General features: G+C 51.8%; 1 protein-coding gene across 2 annotated transcripts in view; it reads left to right on the top strand.

Moving 5' to 3' along the window:
- The first annotated feature begins 17,168 nt into the window (after positions 1–17,168).
- Positions 17,169–21,184, top strand: part of SSBP3 (single stranded DNA binding protein 3) — a 152,938-nt gene continuing 148,922 nt past the window's right edge. For both annotated transcript variants that reach the window (XM_037501084.2, XM_037501083.2), the window contains exons 1-3: positions 17,169–17,285; positions 18,359–18,431; positions 18,656–18,717. In XM_037501084.2, the coding sequence (XP_037356981.2) occupies positions 17,230–17,285; positions 18,359–18,431; positions 18,656–18,717 (191 nt within the window). In that variant the 5' untranslated portion in view covers positions 17,169–17,229. The remainder of the gene's footprint in view (positions 17,286–18,358; positions 18,432–18,655; positions 18,718–21,184) is intronic.

Genomic DNA, 21,184 nt, shown 5'->3' with positions numbered 1-21,184 from the left:
TTCTGGCATTAACTTTAAAACGCAGGCCATCACCATCCTCCCAGATGCCTGAGACTGAATCCTGGGAGGGTGAATTGCCGCCTCTTTTCTCTACCATAGTCAGTGGATCACCCAGCCTGGGGATCCTGCTTCCTTAATATTTCTCAACTTTTGCCTGCTCTCCATGCCATTACCATCGACCAATCACCTCTCCCCAAATGTACAAGCCTTCTATTGATCTCCCTTCCCTCCAGCCCTACAATTTCTCAGCAACTAGTGATATGAATGCTTCTTTGCTTAAGACTCCTGGTCCTCTGTGGGCCTCCCCTGGTGGCACAGCGGATGAGCTCTGGGCTGTGAAGCTGCCCAAAGCCTCTGCAGCGCCGGTTCGATCCCCGGCCACCACAAGAGTACCACATGGCGCGCAGACCTCTCCTGCCGTGCCCGCTGCTCCCCTCAGCAGTGTACTTCGTCAGTCTGCCTGTTCTGTTCCCCGCTCTGGCTCTGGTGAATCCTCTCACCCTCCCGCGCTTCTGACTGTACCCAGTGCTTGTATAAATAAATAAATAAATATTAAAAAAAAAAAGACTCCTGGTCCTCTGCCCTCAGGATAATGTTCTGGGACCTTCAATGGCATAAGTTTGTTTGTTTGTTTGTTTGTTTAAAGATTTATTTATTTATGCATACAAGAGCTGGGTTACAGGCCAGAGATGTGGGGGGAGGGGTGAGAGGATTCACCAGAGACAGAGTAGGGAACAGAACAGGCAGACTGACTGAGATACACTGCTGAGGGGAGCAGCAGGTAAGACAGGAGAGGTCTGCTTTGCCATGTGGGTTTCTCTCTGGCTGGCCGGGGATCAAACTCGTGCTGCAGAGGTTGCAGATTTCTTTATAATGTGGTGCTTAACCCCTTGCGCCACCAGGGAGGCCCAATGGCATAAGTTTTTTACAACCTGGTCCCACTGGCAGGCCCTCCATTGTTAACCCTCAGGACTCCTCCTTCCTGTTCAGCAGCCCCTGTAGCCATACTGAACTGTCATTCTTTCTCACCAATTCCCGGTGCCTGGAAGCCTTTTCTGTGATAGTTAGCATGCTTTCAGTTGCAAGAACAGAACACCTGACCCCAACTGGCTTCAACAATCAGGAAAAGCATTATCTCACTTGGCATAAAGACAAGATGGACCCTAGGCACTAATCAAGTAACTCAAAAATGTCGAGGAGCCAGCTCTTTCAGTCTCTCTACCCCCTTGGGGTCAGATTCATTCTAAAGTTGAATCTGGGTTGGGAAAAGATAGCAGTAGATTCCAACTTCATTCCTGGACATGACAACATCTACAAGGGGGAAAAAGAGACCATGTTGAGTATTTATTAGGTGCTTGGGAAATTTCCTCGGAAGCCCCTAGTGAATTCCTTCTCACTTCAATTTGTCAAGATGGGTCACAAGTCCATTCCTAACTCAATCTCCAGCAATTAGTGGAGGAAGGGGTGCAGCGGTGGGGGGATGTTGACCTCCAAATGAAACTGCTGTCTTCATTTGTCTGGCTACTTTATTACCAAACTCAACCCAAAATGTTAATGCATCTGAAAAGTCACCAAAGAGAAGCCTCCTCCTCTTTGTCTGTTTGCCATGCCCATCTCGCACACCCCTCTACACTGTAAGCTCTTTCACGGGAAGGAGTTGGTCCTTATGTACTCAGTAGCCTCTTTGCCTAACTCAGGGTTGGCATAGGAGAAACAATTTGCTGTTGGCTGCTTGAATGCTTCTGTAATTATAAAAACTATATTTTTTATATCAAAGTGTATCTTTACATATATTCTGTTTGGAACCCACTTTTTCCATTTAACAATATCAAAATCTTTGCATCTTGTTATATATATATATATCAGCTTTTATTTATTTTATTTTTTTAAAGATTTATTTTTATTTATTTATATAAGCACTGGGTACAGTCAGAAGCACGGGAGGGAGAGAGATTTCACCAGAGCCAGAACGGGGAGCAGAGCAGACAGACTGACGAAACACACTGCTGAGGGGAGCAGCGGGCGGCAGGAGAGGTCTATGCGCCATGTGGGACCCTCCTCCAGTGCCCGGGGAGCAGCCGGGGATTGAACCGGCGCTACAGAGGCTGCGGGCAGCTTCGCAACCCAGCGCTCAACCGCTGCGCCACTGGGGAGGCCCTATATCAGCTTTTAAATAGTTACATATTATTTTTAAATAATTACATATTACTATGAAATACATAGTATTTCCTAATACTGACACACTGTACCACAAATGATTTAACCCACCCATCCTGATTATTGGTCATTTAGATTGTTTCCAGCTTTATAGAATTATTAATAATGTTGCAATAAGCTTTCTTTTGCATAGATCTTGTATTCCTTCCTTATGATAAATACCTAACAGTGGCGTGTGGTTTGAAAAAAAAATGGTGGCAAACTCTATAAGATGTTTTCCATCAAGAGATAGGGTATACAGCCTCTTTACCTGAAATCTGGGTTAATTTGTGCAGCTTGGATTATTTGCATACAGAAGTGACAAGGTGAGATGAAATCATACACATTCACACAGTTTTCATCTTTGACTTATGGAATGTTCCTTCTAAGGTCTCTTCATTTGGAAACACAGCCATTGTCTGGGGATATGCCCAAGTCACATAGTATGGCCACAACCATTCTAGCTGAGCACAACATTTGAGTCACCCTCCCCTAGGCAATAGATGTATGGGTGAAGAAGGCTTTAAAAGAACCCAGTGGGAAAATTTTGGGGTCTTCTCAGCTAAGGGCCCAGACACAAGGGAGCAGAGTACAGCCATCTCTGTTGTGCCCTGGCCCAGGTCCACAGAATCCCTGAACATAATAAAACAGCTGTTGTTTATATTGCTAAGTTTGGGGTAGATGGTTATGCAAAAGTAGTATCTGGAAAACTAGGAATTCCTTTATAAAGAAAATATACATATTAAACCTTTTGATTCTTTATTAAAAACTTAATTAAAATTTTATAACTCATTGCAAGAGCATTTTTGCTTCCTTTGAAGAACTGCCTCCAGGACATAGTGTAGAAGGTGGATATCTGGGCTGTCACCTCGAGCAAGTTTACCAAGATGTCTTCATTACAGTGGGTTCCAAGAAATTATCCATTAGAGTGGGTTTCAATTGACTTTGAGAGTTATGGCAGAAGGTTTACCAGGAAGTGTCCTTGGAAGATGCACGTGTAAGGAAAGGTAGGCAGGATTAGCCAGAGGCAAAAGGTGGCCTGCAATGTGGCTATAATTGAGACCTCAACTGATCCTACAGAAAGCCTATGTCCTCCAGAGATATCCCAAGTTGGAGGACCAAAGTGTCCACTGCCATCCACCTCTTACATTTTCCAATCCACTTGCTTCAGGGAGTTTGACCTAATCAGAGATTGCTTCTCCAGGATTTTGGTTGCGTTCATTTTCAGAGAAATTTGAAAGAAGAGTGTTAGTGGGTTGCTAAGTTGTTCTCAAGGTCATAAATGTTATTCGTCATCATCTTTCCACCACCTGATCTAGGTTCTTCTCTCCTTCTGCTAGTATCTCTGGTAATCTAGGCAGCTTTCCATAGTTGGAGACCCACCATGAAGAGTCTGAGCTCCAGGTTACCATGCTCTGCTCAGGTCACAGCTCCTGACTTGTTCAGGCACCATCAAATTGGCCATGTGCACAAAGGATGCCCTAGGGGAGTCTCTAAACATGGCATATAGTCTTCTCTGCTCCTGTTGCTTGGCCATACAGCTGTACTTCCTCATGGTGACCAGGACCAATGACTGCTGCCAATACAGGGATTCCTTTCCTTGCTGATGACATCTTTGCTCAAGGAGTTCAAATTGATCAGCATCACTCAGTTTAAAGTTCATTGGAACTCTAACTGTATCCCCTGGAGGACACATTCCCACTTTGGGACCTCTAGACCCTAACAGCAGGAATTGGAAGCTCCACTTGAAAGAGGTGTAACTTTGGGTGAAATAGTTCCCCTGCAGCCAAAGGCAATTCCCAGAGGAAAGTACTACTGCCAGTGGTCAGCAGCCACAATTCCCAGGAACTGAGGGCATCTCAGTGAGGTGCCACCAAGAAACCCTTACAACACCTGAGATGCACCCTTCTTTCCAGGAAGTGGGGATAACAATGGTCCTTTGGCATGGGCATTGGGAAGGAAATGAGCTAACATATGTTATAAATCCCAGACCTTACTCAACAAATGTTAGTTTCTATCCCTTTTATGTCAAGAGTTCCATATGCGATCAGGTTTCCCTTTTTGCCTTGGCCATTAAGAAGCTTAGGGCTTTATGTGGTACTGAGTCGTAGCCGATTCATTCTTTTCTTATTTCCTTGGTCCTGTTTGCTTTCTTTTTCTCCTTCTCTTAACTAACCCTGAACACAATCCTTTGTTGCAAGCTGTTTGGACTGGGATCACATTTGCAAAATGGCAGGGAATAAACAAACACCTGGCAGAGAAACTGGGTGCTTCGAAGACAGTTCATGTTCCATGAAGCGACAGTGCCTCACCTACATTGCCACCCCAGCACCTGGCTCAAGCCTAACCAAGGGCTTTGTTACTGGGTCTTTGATTTGTTTTGGCATCTGTCAGCCAACCAGCACCTAGGCGTGGGAATCCCTTCACTTAGAGGGTGACTCATAGCTCTGACAAGTTGGAAAAATACAAAAATGGGGGGATTAGTGTTATCAGGCACTCCCATCAGTCCAAAATCCTGTTGATAATCTTTATCCCATCTTCTTTCCAGAAGGACCCCTCCACTCCCCCCTACCCCCAGATGACTCAGTGAGTGATAGTTCCACCCTGCTATTGGAATGGAGACACTTAGGAGACAGAATGGGGCACATGTGGTCCAGATGTTGTACCTCAATGGGGCCCTCCCACTGCAGCTACCCATTGGATTTGGACACTACCCCAAGGCATTTGGAGGTCTCAGTCATGGAGACAGCGGACCCCAGTTGTGCAGCTGGGTTCTCTGTCTTGAGAGGCCTTCTCCAGAATAATTCTCTTCTTTTCTTTTTTTTTAAAGATTTATTTATTTATGCATACAAGAGTTGGGGTACAGGCCGGAGGTGTGTGGGTGAGAAGATTTACCAGAGACAGAGTGGGGAATAGAACAGGCAGATTGACTGAATTACACTGCTGAGGGGAGCAGCGGGCGAGCCAGGAGAGGTCTGCTGCACCATGTGGGTTTCTCCCGGCCGGGGGATTGAACTCGTGTTGCAGAGGCTGAGGACAGCTTCATAGGTTGCATCTTAACCCCTTGCGCCACAAGGGAGGCCCCCAGAATAATTCTTTTAAATAAAAGCCTCCCTTTCTCCCCTCCCTCTATAGGAGGTCTCCATGAGCCAGTGGGGCACCACACCCACTGTTCTGGTTTCCGTGTCAGTGTACAAGATGAACCACACTTGTGAATAACACCTCCCCAGAAATCACGTAGGCACATATTCTCTGCTGAAGCACTTGATGAGCCACTGTTTGTGGCTCCAGAATCCCCCCCATCTCTCTCCTAACATTTGTGCTCTTTGGTCAATTTCAAGAACTTGGGTGAAATATATGAGCCTGACCACCCCCGCCCAGGGTTATATCTTGCTCACACAACTTGCTTCCTCTTGCAATTATATCACTGCCTCACAAGAGTGAGCACATGAGCATGTTCAGGAAGGACTTAGAGGCTGGGGCTCAGTTTCCAGGCTCAGTTTCCAGGTCCAAGGGGGCAGCTCTGCCTGGGAGAGGAAAGGTTAAACAGTGACAATGCTGAGAAAGAGGCTGAGTCAGGGCATCTGGATTCTAATCCTTGTCCTGCCACCTACTAACTGGCTGACCAGGTAAATCACCCCTTCATTCAAGAATTGGCTTCCTCATTGGAAAATGTGTGAAGTCATCCTTACTTTTAGGATGATTGTGACAGTCAATGTGCTATATTTGGGAAACTAGTATATCTAATATTTCATGTTCACACACCATGCCAGATGCTTGACCAAGCACTTTATAGCTATTATCTCACTTAACCCTCTGACAAACTTAATGACTTGGTATATGACCCCCATTTTATAGACATGGAAAGCAAGGCTTATGGAGGTCAAAGACATGGCAGTGAGTGGCAGAACCAGGCCTCACACATAGATGCATCTCACCCAGAAGAAGGAGCTCTCCACCACTACACAGGGCCTGGCTCAGTAAACACCTCCATGCATCTTTACTCCAGTTTTCCCTGGTAAATCCTAGATCAGAATGATCATTCACCGAGCATGCCCTGTGTATGAAGTGTTTTATATTCCTTGCTCTAAATCTCACCTAAAAGGATGGCACATGACCCCCCTATTTTACAGATGAAGAGATGGAGCTTCAGAGAGGTCCAGTAGCTTGTCCAACAGCACACAGCAAATCAGGGGTAGAGTCGAGGTTGGACCAGGTCAGGCCTCCTGTTGGAACCCATAGTCATGTTCCACTCCATCATTCTGTCTGCCTGCGAGCTGCCTGTCTCCCAGGGTGGTGTCTGGGGACCAACATCTCCCTCTCTGCAGCCCTCACATACTGCATTCTCGAGCGTCTAGGGGCCTAAACTCTCCTTCTGGGACAAAACTTTTCATTTTCCCAGGTCCCGCTTCCTAGAGAAGAAACATTCAGATGGGCTCTTGAAGAAGTTGCTGGTGATGGTGATACCAGGTCTAAGTGCCTGGTCTCAAACCCTTTCCTTAGAGCAAGTCCTTGGAAGGGCAAGCTTGGGTCCTGGGGTCCTGCTGTTCAATAAGGACACCACATAGGAAAAGTGTGAGTCAGGAGCTGGCCAAAGGCATTAGGAACAAATTGCTGACTTCCCAGTTTTGTTGTGGGCTGCCCCATGCCTGGTCTTGTTTATAATGGTAATGTGGGGGTGGGGAGAATGCATGTAGGCGGGACTCTGAGGGTTGAAGCTGAAGGCTTGAAGATAGATTTCCTAAACCCACACCAACCTAGGAAACATTTACAGGAAGAAACCATCTATGGTTTCATGTGCATGCGTTTGTAAGAGAAGCCGGCAGTGACAGGAGGTAGAGCGCTGAGAAAGGGAGACAGAACAATACCAAGCAAAAGAGATGAGGGAGAAGCAGAAGTCAAAGGTACACACTAGCAGGATGGATGGATGCATGGATGGATGGATGCATGGATGGATGGGCAAACTGAGATCCAGGCCAAAAGTTCTGGACAATGACTGAGTGTCCTGGGTTGGGAGCAGCCCTGAACAAAGGACGGAGCACTGATTGGGAACCAAGGTTTATGTTCTAGCCTTGGCTCCCCTCCCCACAGTGAGGAGGGTAGGGTGCTCTTTAAGGCTCCTGCAGTCTTGACAATTGTGGAGTCCACCAGTCACGTCACGTGAAAGCAAGTTTTGGAAGAGAGCTGTGTTTGAAAGCTGGGACTTTGACGTTTGCTGATGTCCTGTTTCCATGGAAACAGGGATCAGAATTGAAGAATGAACCTGAGAGCTCTGCTCTGGGGTCCCCAGATAGCTGGAGCTGCTATAGGCACCCCCTTCATTTGTGGTAACTGGAGCCCTCTGAGCTCCAGCCATGGGCTCATGCCTTGGGAAGGGTGGTTAGAAAGGAGGTTTTGAACATGGGGCTCTGAGGAATACAACTAACATTTATTGAGCACTCACTGGATGCCCCATTCCATGCCATGTCCATAACGTAGAAGGAATAGGAAGAATAACTCATGAAGAAACTTCAAAATCTCTGGATCTTCAGAATAGACTTACTCTGTTGAACTTGATCAGTTCATTCCACACACTTGCTAACTCCACATACTTGTAAACTGGGTACTGGATATGAGGATAAACAGGAAATAATCTTAAGCTTCCATCACAATCTTTGGGTATCCAAGCTCAGATCTGAGGTCACAGGAGCTCATGATATCCATGAAAAGCTCATGAAAAGGGGGCTTCCCCGGTGGCGCAGCGGTTGGGCGCTGGGTTGCGAAGCTGCCCGCGGCCTCTGCGGCGTTGGTTCGATCCCCGGCTGCTCCCTGGCCACTGGAGGAGGGTCCCACATGGTGCGCAGACCTCTCCTGCTGCCCGCTGCTCCCCTCAGCAGTGTACTTCGGTCCTTCTGCCTGCTCTGCTCCCCGCTCTGGCTCTGGTGAATTCTCTCACCCTCCCGCGCTTCTGACTGTACCCAATGATATTATAAATAAATAAATAAAATAAATAAATCTTTAAAAAAAAAAAAAAAAGCTCATGAAAAGGTGCGAAAAGCTCCCTGGTCCCCCCTCCCATTTTTCTGTCCTCATGCCTCTCCCATGCTTCATGTGTGCCCTCAACCCACCAACCCTGGAGCTCTAACACACTAGCTTTCCTATTCCTCATGCTGTACCCTTACCTGGGAGCCTTTACCCTGCTGCTCTGTTAGCAAACTCCTATTCAAACTTCAAAGCCCCAGCTACAAGCTTACCCTCTCTTAAAAGCCCTCTTTCTTCAACTGTGACCAAGAGAAGAGTCTCTTCATTGGTGTTGAGTTCCTTTCCTTCTCTTCTCCTTTAGGACTTTACAGTCATCCTCTACCTCTCTTCTGTAACTTTGACCTCTCCCTCTCTACTTGCTCCTCCCAATCAGCATTTCCTTAGGCTCCAGTCTCTCCTATCTTAAGACGTAACACAACGAAACTCCTTACCTCCACCATGCTGGCCTGTCTTTCACAGGCAAACTTCTTCAAAGAGTTGTCTGTACTTCATGCCATTCTCTGTCTCCTCTCCCAGTGCCTCCACCATGCAGAAGTGGGGACTGACTCCAGGAACTGGGCTTGGCTTCTGTCCCCATCGCTCCCCTAAAGCTGCTCTCACCAGCCAACCCTGATCTCCAGAGAGGTTGGTCTCCTTCTGGTGCTCCACCACACTCTGGCATTCAACATCCTCCTTGAAGCACTCTCTTCCCTGGATAACTTCTCCCCAGATTGTCTCTGGGACAGGCCTCCTCCATCTCCTTCATCAGCTCCTCCTCCATCAGACCTGCTGGTCTCCTCAGAGCTCTTTCTCCAGCTTTTCTCTGAGAGTGCTCATCCGCTCCTGTTGGAGTCCAAAGAAGGAGTACCTCCTCCAGGCCACCTTCCCTGACCCTCTAGATCAGGTTAGCACCCCACAGGGCCTGTGCCCTCCATCGTGACACTTGTCATGGTATCTCATAAGCACTGATGGAGCTGCCTGCTCCCCTCAGTGGCTGCACAGCCAGAAGCAAATCCATCCCAGATCCATCCCCAGGTCCCAGGTGAGTGGTGAGCAACAAGCTACAGAAGGAGCCAGGAGCCAGATCAGGAGGTTTCTTTTTGCTGAGGAACTTGGGCTTCATCTTGCATGAGATGAGGAGCCACGGAAGAGCTCCAAGCAGGAGCCTGCCTTAACCACATCCCTCTGGCTCACCAGGAAGGAGGAGGAGTGAGGGAAGTCTGAAGCACAGAGATCAGATGAGGGCAGCGCCCAGGACAGGATGGTAGCAAGGAGAGTGCTGCCTGCAGGAAGTAAACAGAACATGCTTACTAGGTCCAGCTGGTCAACCTTGGTTCTGGCTGGGGATGAGAATGAAAAGGAGTGGAGACCAATTCTCAGGTTTCTGGTTCAGGTAGCTGACTAGATGTCGGAGCTGCGTGCAGAGAAGGGGATTGACTATAGAAACTGGGTAGAGGGAAATAATGAGCCTGTTTGTGAACACATGGACTTTGACATGACTGAGGGACCTCTGGGGGAAACAACTTTCAACTTTGCAGAGATGGGGCTAGTTCTCAAAAAAAAAAAAAAAAAAATCCAGGCCAGTGGGCTGGACTCAGGAATCATTCTGGAGGCTCAGATGTGGTCAATGCCATATAGTCATGGCTGAACTTGCCAAAGACAAAGAGAAGGTACAGGACAGAGCCTGGGAGAAGCCCACTTGTGACAGATTGTCTTACTGTTGGGCAAATATTCGCCTTTCCATTTGAAACATATTCCACACCTGACCTCCCCAACATCCACTCAAACTTCAGTTAGATTCTCCTTGACCCCCTCCCACTCCATCCCACTCCACCGCCACTGGGCTGCTTTCAACATCCCTTTCCCCCTTTTAGGTGGCCTTTGAAGCCCCATGATATCCCATTGAAATGTGCCCTGCCTCACAGCTCTCAGCCTAGTTTTTTTCCCCCTTTGTGTATGTATGTGGTAAAATAAACATAATAAAATTTACCATTTTAACCCTTTCAAGTAAGACAAAGTGGGAAGCAGAACAGGGGGATCTACTGAAATACACTGCTGAGGGGAGCAGTGGGCGAAACAGGAGAGGTCTGCTGAACCATGTGGGTTAGCTCCCTGGCCAGGGACTGGGTAATCCAACTCGTGCTGCAGTGACTGGCAATAGCTTGATAGCACTGTCTTTAACCCCTGTGCCACCAGGGAGGCCCCCAAAGTAGCCATCCTTATCCACAACTTTTTCATTTTCCATACTGAAATGTTGTACCCATTAGACAATAACTCCCCCTCCCCCTTGTCCCTAGTCTTGGCAACCACCAGTCTATTTCCTGTCTCTGTGGATTTGGCTATTCTAGGAAACATATGAGCACACACAAAACACATTTGTCCTTTTGTGTCTGATTATTTCACATGATATTTTCTAGATTTGTTCTTGTGGTAGTATGCATCAGAAGCACATTCCTTTTTCAGGGCCAAGTAATATTCCTATATATATATATATATATATATATGCCATAATTTCAATTCCCATTCATCTGTCATTTTGAACATCATGAACATTTTGTGGTTTGCATCTTTTAGCTATTACGACTAAGGCTGCTATGATCATTGGGCACAAATATAAGTTTGAGGCTCTGTTTTTTAGCTTTTTGGGTATACGTTCCACGTAAAGGCAAAATTGCTAGATTATATGGTATGTCTGTTTAGTATTCTGATGCATTGCTACACTGTTTTCTATAGGGGAAATTTTCCATATTTTGCATTCCCACCAACAGTGCACTCTTTCAATTTGGCCACATGGTCCCCAAAACCTATTTTCTTTCTTTTTCTATAACAGCCATTTTAAAGGTTATGAAGTAGCCAACTCATTTGATTTAGCCATTGCTGCACTAACTCACCTCCTCCCGTGACACCTGACAACACCTCCCTCAGCTATGCCAGGGAGCTCTTATTTTCTGCTCTGGGGCTTCTCTGACACCATGGCAAGGGCACCTGCAGAACCTCTAGGCATTCTGCGCCTGTCTTAAGAACCAGCTATCAATAACTTCACCTCTCAGGGCTCCTCCCAGGTGCAGAGTCTTCCCTTCCTCCCTCCCCACCGCACCCCCTTGACATTGTGACGCCCACACATCTTTTAGCATTCAAATGTCACCTCCTCAGAGAAGCCCTCACAAGCCACCAACCCTCCCCCCATGGGATGCTCTCACAGCATCTTCCTCTTGGCACAGTTTTTCATGACACAGTTATCGGTGTTGCCTTTGGGCTAACCCTTGTCTTTCCCATTGGGCCTCACATACAGACCCCACAATCATGTTCATCATTGCATTCTTGGTCCTGCTGCGATGCCCAGCCTGAACAAGACATTCAGGAAGCCTTTATTAAATGAATTATCTTGCTCAACATTTAACACACTTTTATGGAGCACCTTTTCTAGGATAAGACTCCCACAGGACTTAAATTCTAATGAGAGAAACAGGTAAAGATAAATAAGCAATGACAAAATATACGTGGTGGTGATGGCTGGGATAGGAGAGAAATAGGACAGGAGAAATGCCATTGCATGGAGGTTCCTTAGGTAGGGCTCTCGCCATGCTAGATCAGGGACCTAGAGGGAGGGAGGGGATAAGTGGAGCCATGATACGGGAAACAGCCTTCCAGGCAGTTGGAACAGCCACAGCTGAAGTGTAGCGGGAGGTTGGCCCCGGGGCAGGGTAGAGGAGTAAGGAGAATGTCCCCAGGCACTGGACACTACAGGCGGCTTCATGGAGGCCGGGGAGGGAGTGGACTCAGGCCAGACACTCTGGAGGAAGGGGGAGGTGCAGCAGGAACCTGGGAAGGATCTTGGTGTCACTTCCTCTCCCCAGTCACCCCTGGCAGACCTTGGCTTGTGCTTTCTTGTAATTCTCCGTGTCCCTGGTTCAGGGCTAAACACATAGTAGGTGCTTTTGAGATAGAACTAAACCCATTCAGTAGACTGCCTAAACCCCCTTTTTGCTGTGAAAAAGCAGGCCCAGGACAAGTATAGATCCATGGGAAGATGTTGCAAAAATACATTTGCGTTTAAACTTAAATCCACTTGCTTCTTCCTCAGCACCTCTATTTGGCTGGCTCTGCTGGGGTAATACCTCCAGGAGTAATCATCTTTTTCAATTCATAAAACGTTCCCCCAATTACTATCTCGGCTGAGTCTCCAAACAACTTTCAAAGCAGCCACTGTCCCTGTCCCGAGGCGGCCAGACCGCAGACTTGGCCAGCACTGACCGTGGCGACTCCCCCTGGCTGCTGCGCTTCTTCCTCCTGGCTGCCTCTGACATGGGCATTGTCACCCTCATTCCCCAGAAGGGTTCAGAGAGAGGATGTCACCTGCCTAAAGTCCACCAGCGAGTCCTCGAGGCAGCTCTTAAAGCTGGGTCTCAGGGTGCCAGATCTTCACGTCCCCCTGGAGGCTCCTGATCTCCTTGGGGAAAATGCTAAAACCAGGGTGACCAGCCTGTGCCTGAGCCTCCCTTGGTGGAGACACTCGAGGTTTTGATCAGCTGCATCTCTGTTCAATTCTAGGACCCATCTTACTGAGGGCCAGAGGGGATGGGCCGCTGTACAGTGGCAACGCAAACAGCCCCCCATCCTCCCGGCAGCTGTGATGGACACCAAACACTAAAATGGAGCCGTGCCTCAACCAGGGAGAGGAAACAAGATCTTCTGGCATCCTTGGCAAGCGCGACTCCTGGGCTGACTCTGTGGGGCTAAGGTCTCCTTGCTTTCATTGCTGTCTCCTGGAGGCCTGGACCCCTTAGGCCTATTCCGAGAGCCCAAGATTTCTGCCTCCTACTTTCTGGCAACTGAGGGTGGAAGGAGGAGCCTATTCTGGCCTGAGCTGGGAATTCACCTCTCCTCCGCGCCCACCTCACCTGCCTGGCTTTCCACGCTCTGTCACTCAGTGTTCATTCTCCTGTTCCCTTCACCGCTGCTGCTGCACACTGGAGGCTCACAGTAAAGACGCTCATTCTCTGACCCGAAGGGGCTCACATTCCTGTGGGGGAAATGCCCGCGTGACCGCACTCACGCCACATGGCCAACAGCAATCAGTCATGGTCAGCAGGAGGCACAGGGGCCACCAAGGGACATGGGTCCAGAAGGGGCTATGCGAGGGCTTCCAGGAAAGACTTTCTGGAGGAGGTACTCCCTGCCCAGGCTGGATTTTTGCAGAATTAGTAGGCGTCTATCTTAGGAAGAGGTTTTGGGGCAGAGGATTTCACAATACTGTAAGTGCTACAGGGTAAGAATTTTAGTCTGGTATATTACCTAGTGCTTAGAATAGTGTTTGGTATATAGTAGATGCTCAATAAACATGTCCTAAAAGAAAAAAGGGAGGGAAAAGAGGAAGGAAGGTAAGTAGGAATAAACAGGGAGAAAGAGCAGGCAGACCTAGGGTTGGGCTTGGTGTATTCTGGAAACTAAAAGTGCAGTAGCTCCAGGTGGCTGTAGCTGGGGTGGGAGGAGCTGTCCTTATCTAATCCTTTAGTTGGTGGTGTCCATTTCTTATCTCCCAACTGGGCAGACTTGGAGCTACTTTGGGGATGGGACCATTTTTTCCTCTCTAGGACCCTGTGGCCCCTGGTGCATGCACTGAGTGTTAATGTGTACACAGGTACTGAGCCTGTGCCGGATGTTGGAGACACATAGATGACTCAGAGTTAATTCCTGCAAACTTCCCCCCACCCCAGTCTGGCTGGGAGACAGACAGTAAACAAATGGCTACAACAATGGGCAGAAAGAATGGAAAACTATTATGGAGGTTCAAGCAAATCAAGACCAGGCAGAGGGATAGAACGATGGGGTTTGCACCAAGGGTGAGAAGAGGGAGGTTTTCATGGAGTAGATGGCCTTGCAGGGACATTAGTCTTAAAAATGACCAAAAAAGGGGATTGAGGTGTCAGGTATTCCAGCCAGAGACACAGAGCCCAAAGATATGGCTCAGAAAAGGTGGGGACTGTGGGATCCAGTGGGGAAAGGTAAGTTGGAACTTAGATGCCATTCTTGGGTGTTTGGACTTGCTTCATCTGACCGCATTTTGGATCATTTCACCAGCAGCTGCACACCTGGTTGGGGCTGTTGAGTGATCCGGTTTCCTGGGAACCCATTAGCTCCCTTCTCTGCAGCAGAGTGGGAGAGGGGTTTTTAGGACACCCTTTCTGCTGTCTCTGATCTCCTCCATTGACTTTTTAACCTTTGCTATGAATCTACCAAAGTGGGGCCTCATTCTGTGTCAAGCCCCAGCAAAGGGCAGACCACAGGAACAGCATGCCAGGCACAGGTCTCCCAACGTGCCACCCCTCTCTTACCACGCATGCTCAGGAAGGAGGTGCTAGTTCTTTTTGGAGGGTGGGAAAGAAAGATAGAGCAGGGAAATCTATATCAGACTCTCAAGAACTACTAGCGCTCTAGGAACTCCCTTTCCCACTTGACAGATGAGGAAAATGATGCCGATATGCTGGTGCTGCAGCCCTCACACTGATAGGGCTCGGCCAACTTGGTAAGAGAGTGAGAGGTGGTAGGGCCAGGGAAGGGCAGGGCTTTCCTTTAGCCAGGACCTAACCAATACTCATAATTTGTGGGCCTTGCAAACCCGAGATGAGTCAGGCTTCTTGTGAGTCAGTCTGTTGACAAGCCATCCCTGGCCATTCCTCGGCCATCAAAAATAGAAGTCCAGAGGAAGGGTATGAGGAGGCCAATTTAATTAGTGTGGGCTCTAAGGTACCTTAGGTTAGCCCTATTAAATTAAAACGCCTGGGGGAAAAAATAACTGTAATTATTTCCTTCTCTCCCCTATCGTTGTATTTCAACTCCCTCCCAACCTCCATGCTGCTCTCATTCACAAAACCTTTAAACTAGGGGCTACCACGTTGACAGCCATAGACTAGGATCCAGTGTTTCCCTTTTTCTGCTCCCTTTCCCTGGGAGCTCTCAGTCCAGAAAGAGCAGCGTGTTTCCAGAGGCGGCTGTAGGGCCTGGCCATATTCTAATTTAGGGAGGCTGTTACACTGAGCAGAACATTATTCCAAAAATGCACCCAGTCTCCTTCCTGAACCAATGCAGATCCGTTTGCTGCGGGGCATTTCTTTTACAAGCTCCTTTTCTCTCTTCTGCTGATCAAAATAAGCAAACTTTAACTGGGGGGGGTGGTGGTGATGATTCTTTATTTTCTTGAAATCTAGTTCTGAGTTTTCCTACTTGAAACGTGTTTTCCCCAGGACACTGACCTATCCTTTAATTGTTTGGTGCGAGGCATGTTAGGGGGAGGGGCGTTACTTGTTTATTGGAACAGCGCAGTTAAAAAAAAAAAAAAAAATCAACCTAGGCTAACAGTTTCAAGGCTCCCCTAAAGATGTATCCAAACAGGCAGCCAATCAGCGCTTACACAGCTTTTTCTGCGAGACTCTTTTAAAGAGACAGTGCCCGCAGTGCTTCATCCCATTTAAAGAGAACCGCGCTCTAAAAGCAGTCTGAAAATGGGGGGATCTTCCCCTATTCCTCTGCTTTCCGATCGTGAGCCTCTCTAGTGAGGGTCACACACGGTGTGCGCGGGGTTCCTGACGTGGGCAGAAAGGAGTCGGCAGCAAATAGCTGGGTCACCCTGCCAGCCCCCCCCATTTTCCCATTGTACACCTGGGTCACTGACAATGGAAGCCTCCCCTCCCCCTCCGCCCGACTCGCCCCCACTCCCCAATTTAGCTCCATTTATTTGAAGTTTGCACATTTCCGTGGCGCGCGCTCTGCGTCGCGGGGCGCCTGGGCGACGGCCCCCCTTTGAGCTGGCCCCGTCCCCCGCGGAGAAGCCGCGGGGCGAACTTGCCAGGGGTGCCCGTCCGTGGGCACTCAGGGGTCGGCAGCCCCTCGCCCCCGCCGCGCGCGCCTGCCGGCCCTGCCCCCCGAGTCCCCGAAGCACGCCCAGGGCCGTGTTCGCGCGGCTCCCACTTTGGGGTTTTCCAAAGTATTTTAATGATCTAGTAAAGGAGCGGCCGCGCGCCCCGGCGCCGGCTCGGGCAGCCCCGCTCGCAGCGTGGAGCCGGGACCCCGCGCCCGGAGCCCGCCGGGGCGCAGAGGAGGCTCGGGGGGCGGGGCGGCCGGGCCGGGGAGAAGTCTGGGGTGCGGGTGCGGGTCGGGGTCGCCGCCCCGGGTGGGGCGGGTCGGGGGCGCTGCGGGCCGGGCCGCGGCGGCGAGAGGCCGCGGGAGGCGGACGTGGCGGGCGGGCGGGGGCGCGCGGCCGGGGAAGGGGTCCGCTCCCCTCCCCTCCCCTCCCCTCCCGCGCTGCCGCAGAGGCCCCCCGGCCCCCACGGTCCGCGCCGCGGGGCGCGCCGGCCACCCCGCTCCCCTCCCGGGCCGCGCGCCCCGAGCCCCCCGCCCCGTCCCGTCCCCGGCCGTGCCTCCTCCCCGCGCCCCCCGAGAGCGCGGCTCGCGCCCCCGCGCACCCCCGGCGGGTCCGCGGGAGCCGGGGCCGCGGTCCGCGGAGGCGGCCGCCGCGGGGACTGGCGCGGCCGGGCGCTGACAGGGCGTCCCTCCCGGCCGCCGGGCCCGCCCCCGCGCGCCGATTGGCGGAGGCGGCTGCCCGTCGCGCCCGCGGCCGCCCGCCCCGCGCCGCGCCGGGGTAGCCACGTTCGGTTGCGCTCCAAGTAGACCAGCGGCGGCGGCGGCGGCGGCGGGGCCGGAGGCGCAGGAGGCGGCGCAGGCGGAGCCGGGCGGGCGGCGCGGGCAGCCAGGGGCACCGGGCCGGCGGGCGCGCGGCGGCGGCGCACCGGCACCCAGGCCGAGCCCGCGCGGGAGGAGTTCCAGGGCGATGGGGCCGCGGCCGGGGCTGACGCTTTGACAGCTGGAAAGAGCGCGGAGCCAGCGCCCGGGGGGAGGGAGGGGAGCGCGGCCAGGGGAGCGCGAGCGCCGGGCGAGTGAGCGCCGGGGAGGGGGCCGGGGCGAGGGGCCGCGCGGGAGCGGCCGGAGCGCGAGCGGCGGCGGCGGCGAGGCTCGGCGCCCTCTTCTCTGCAAACCATGTTTGCCAAAGGCAAAGGCTCGGCGGTGCCCTCGGACGGGCAGGCTCGGGAAAAGTAAGCCCTATTTTCCAAGTGGCGGCCGCGCCGCCGCCGGGCTGCGGGCGGGCTGCGGGCGGGCGGCGGGAGGCAGGTGGGCGGGCGGCGAGGGCTGCTGCGCCCCGGGCCCCGGCGCCGCCCGCCCGGCCCCTTCCCCGAGGCCGTGGCGCGCGGCGTGGGAGAGCCCATTGTTGGGAGCCGGCGGAGCTTGGGGTACGGGGAAGGGGCGGCGGGGGGGCCCGCCGCGGGGCGGGGGCACTTGCTGGCCGCGGGGCGTGCCGGGCGCGGAGGCCGGCGGCGCGGGGTGGGCGAGGACCCGCGGGCGAGCCCGGGCGCCCGCCCCAGCCCCGCGCCCTGCGCCCGCCGCCGGGGCCGCACTTTGCCCACCGGGCGCGGGCAGGGGGCGCGTGGCTTCTGCGGCCCCGAAGGCTCCTTTTGTCCGCCCGCGGCGTGAGGAGTGCGTGCCGGGGGCTTTGTTCGGCCGGGAGCGCTCTCCCTTCCCTGCCCTCGGCCTCCGCGCCGGCCCCGCGCCCTCCGGGGCGCCGCGCTGGGCAGGACCGGCGGCGCCGGCTCGGCCTTAGGCTTGGGGGACAGTTGTTGGGTGGGGGGGGGGTGAGGGTGGCGCTTTGCTGCCCTCTCCAGAGCGCGCTGAACACCCCGGAGTCCGCGGCTGAGTCTCCTCGGACCCTCAGCGCCGGGGAGAGGGTGGCGAAAAGTGGGTTGGGGAAAGCAGGGAGGCTCTGGGGTCGGTGGCTTGCGAGTTTGAGACACCCAGGGAGGTTTGGCCCCGACGCTACTTGGAAGTTCAAGTTTGGGGGCTACTCTGCAGTCCCCACGGCTTGAGGTGACGCGTTCCCTGCTATCCACCCACTAATTGATCTCACTCCAGCGCCAGGCAGGGCCAAGCTGGCCTCACACCTCTGCTTGGGGCCACAATGGGACAGCGCAGACAGGGCTCAAGCCGGCTGGCAAGGTCCTGGAGCTAGCGCCCAGGGCGATCTGACGCCTGCTCCCTCTCTCTCTCTCTCTCTCTCTCTCTCTCTCTCTCTCTCTCTGTCCCTCTCTCTCTCTGCCTCCTGCCCACTTTCCAGGTTAGCTTTATACGTCTACGAATACTTACTGCACGTAGGAGCACAGAAATCTGCACAGACCTTCTTGTCCGAGGTGAGTGGAACTGCCCCATCATCCAATTTCTTGACACCCCCTCCTCCCCACTATTCTTAGAGCCTTTGTTTTCAGGAGCAGCCACTGTGGCCACCATTTTGAATTTTTATCACCTTTTGGCATTTATTGTTAGTTGGTCTTCACAGCCTTTTGGCTCTGGGAAGCCCCCAGCCCACCCCCGCCCCTCTGCGCCTCTAAGCGGATCTCTGCTCTCTCCTTTCTAGATTCGATGGGAAAAAAACATCACGTTGGGAGAACCGCCTGGGTTTTTGCACTCCTGGTGGTGGTAAGTTTGTGTGATAGTTTTGTACGTGTGTTTGTTTTGTTCCGAGCCCCTGATCCAAGGGAACAAAGAAGGGAGCCCTGGAGCAGGCCCCCCACCCCTTAGCCCTAGGCGTTGCAGGCAGCGGGCACCTCTGGGCACACAGAGCAGGGCTGACCAAGGAGGAAAAGGGCAGAGGAGTCTGGTGCCTACAAAGTTTTTGCCTCCTTTTCCCTCTTCTCTTGGGAACTTACTAAATTGTGCCTGGTGTTTGACTAGAAACTTTACTTTCTCTTCTCACGCTGGGGTACCAGGTAGGGGCTTGCAAAAACCTTGAAGGATTTTTGTCAATTCTGCATGCTGCTTTAATTAGAGGGAGCAGGGGGCAGGGCAGGGTGGAGGGGATACAGGTCTGTTTTACAATTGTCCCTTCCTTTTTTCCTCTGTGAACTAAGAACCTTAAGAGTGAAAGGCTGCTGGGGCCTTTTCAAGGCACCCTGAGCAAAAACCAGAAGGGACTGCCACTTCCTTTAAAGATACTGATTCAGACTGACTGGACCTTCCTTTCTTCTGTGGGCCCTGCCCCCCAGCCCAGCATCCCTAAAACCACGAGGTTTCATTTTACCAAGAACCTTAACTGGTCCCTGTTGACCTCGCAGAATCCCTGTAGTTGGGAATTTGGGGGTGCTCTCTTATTGGTGACCCTCTACCAGGCCCCTGACCACAGGTCTTGTGCCAGTTTTCGGCAGACAGGAGAGAGGCTTAGGGTCAGCGGGAGCAAGTTGCCCCCAGTGTGACACCTGGGTGTTTTGTGAGACCCATTGGGGGAGTCTCTGGCTTCCTTTTGAAAAGGAAAACAAAGTAAGAGTGGCTTTTGGTATTTTGGTGAAGTTCAGGAAAATGGAGTGCCATGTCTTGGGATCTTAGCATGTTTACCTGACTGCCAACTCAGGTTACTGTTTCAAGTCTTTGAAATGCAGGGGGATGAAGTGTCTGTTCTAACTTGCGTCAGGAAAATGAGTTTTTAATTACTTCTGCCAACCTCGGAACTGCCGTTCTGGAGGTATGTGGTGTGGCGTAAGGATTCTACCTGTAGGAGTGGGTGATAGGTTTTCTGTGGTTATTTTTGTAGGGAAGTGTGTGGTTGGGGTTGGTGGGTCTGACTTGTGGATTTTCTGTAGAAACTTAGACTTTTGAGCAAAAGAGTCACTTAGAAAAGGCAGGGGAATTTGTGGCGCTAGAAATCTTTTGACATGTGGGAGAGTTAAGCATATGTGTGCACCTTTGGAGAACAGAGGGGAATGTTCTCTTAGACCCCCACACAGCTCATACAAATCCCCGATTTTCCTGTTACGGCCATAGTCCCCCGTAACTTCTCCATCCTTGTCTCAGCCCCACTTATGAGGAGAGAGAGAGTGACGTGCTAGGCTCCAGCAGCAGTGGCTCTGACTGGCTGTGGCTGTGGCCTTGTTAGTTATAAGTTTCCTCGTGAGATTTGACACTGAGCAAATGACCGAGGCTTTGGAATGGGAGGAAGCAGTCGAGCTGATCCAAAGAGGGGCAGGCTGCGATATCCACACACCTTGAGTGAGATGCTTGTCTGACTGGGAGACGTGGCAGTCGAGATGATTTCTTCTGTGCTGCCTGTTAGTGGCCGGGACTGAAGCGCGGGGGTGGGAGTGAGACTTCTGCTACATTGCCCGTGCTACTCTTCAAGCAGGTTCCCATCCCTGGGCCTTGGCTCTTGACCTGGAGAGGGTTTCTCAAACCCCTTGTCAGTACCATTGGTAACCCTTTTTTGGTGTAGGTTTTACCGGTTGACAAGAGGCCTGTCTGCCTGTTGTCATGTAATACAAGGTGTTGGAGTGATCATGGAGGGGCATGGAGCAGGAATGTCTAGGGCAGCTCCCTCTCCCCTCCCCTACCTCCTCTTCGCTAGACAGGTGAACAGGTACCTCTCTGAGGAGGGCTCTCTGTTTCAGCATGAAAGGACAAGATACTTGTTCATCCATAAACTCTTCTTTGGCTAATTGATGTCTGTTATTGAGAGGGGAGGGAAGGAATGGTTTTGCATAAGGGACTAAGTGAGAGTGGGGGTGTGAGGGAGGAGAGGAGGGGCTATTGGTCCTGAGATTAAAAATCTGTAGATTCTTTTTATTGCCAGGATCCCCGAGACTGCCTTGAATGTGAGTCGTGATCATGTCCTGACTCTGACAATTTAACCTTTTTACAAAATGCAGCCGGTTGGATGGGGTGGAGGGAGCATAGATAAGAGAGTCATGGGTTCTCATCCAGATTCCTGCCTGCACTATGTGTGCATCTGTGGGTGGGTGGTACTAACTTGTCGCATTTCAGTTGCCCCTTGTATAAAGTGGGGGATTAAATCACTTACCGTAGTCACCAGCAGTATCTGTGTGAGGCACCCACATAGTAAGTGCTACTAGATCCTCTTCTGGCAGTGGCTGGCTTGCCAGAAGAGGTTGGGTCCATT

Source organism: Talpa occidentalis, unplaced genomic scaffold (genome assembly GCF_014898055.3).
Source record: "Talpa occidentalis isolate TD23 unplaced genomic scaffold, MPIMG_talOcc4v2.1 talOcc4.9, whole genome shotgun sequence".
Lineage (NCBI taxonomy): Eukaryota > Metazoa > Chordata > Mammalia > Eulipotyphla > Talpidae > Talpa > Talpa occidentalis.
Note: the sequence above shows the minus strand (reverse complement) of the source record. Positions and strands in the feature narration are given on the sequence as shown.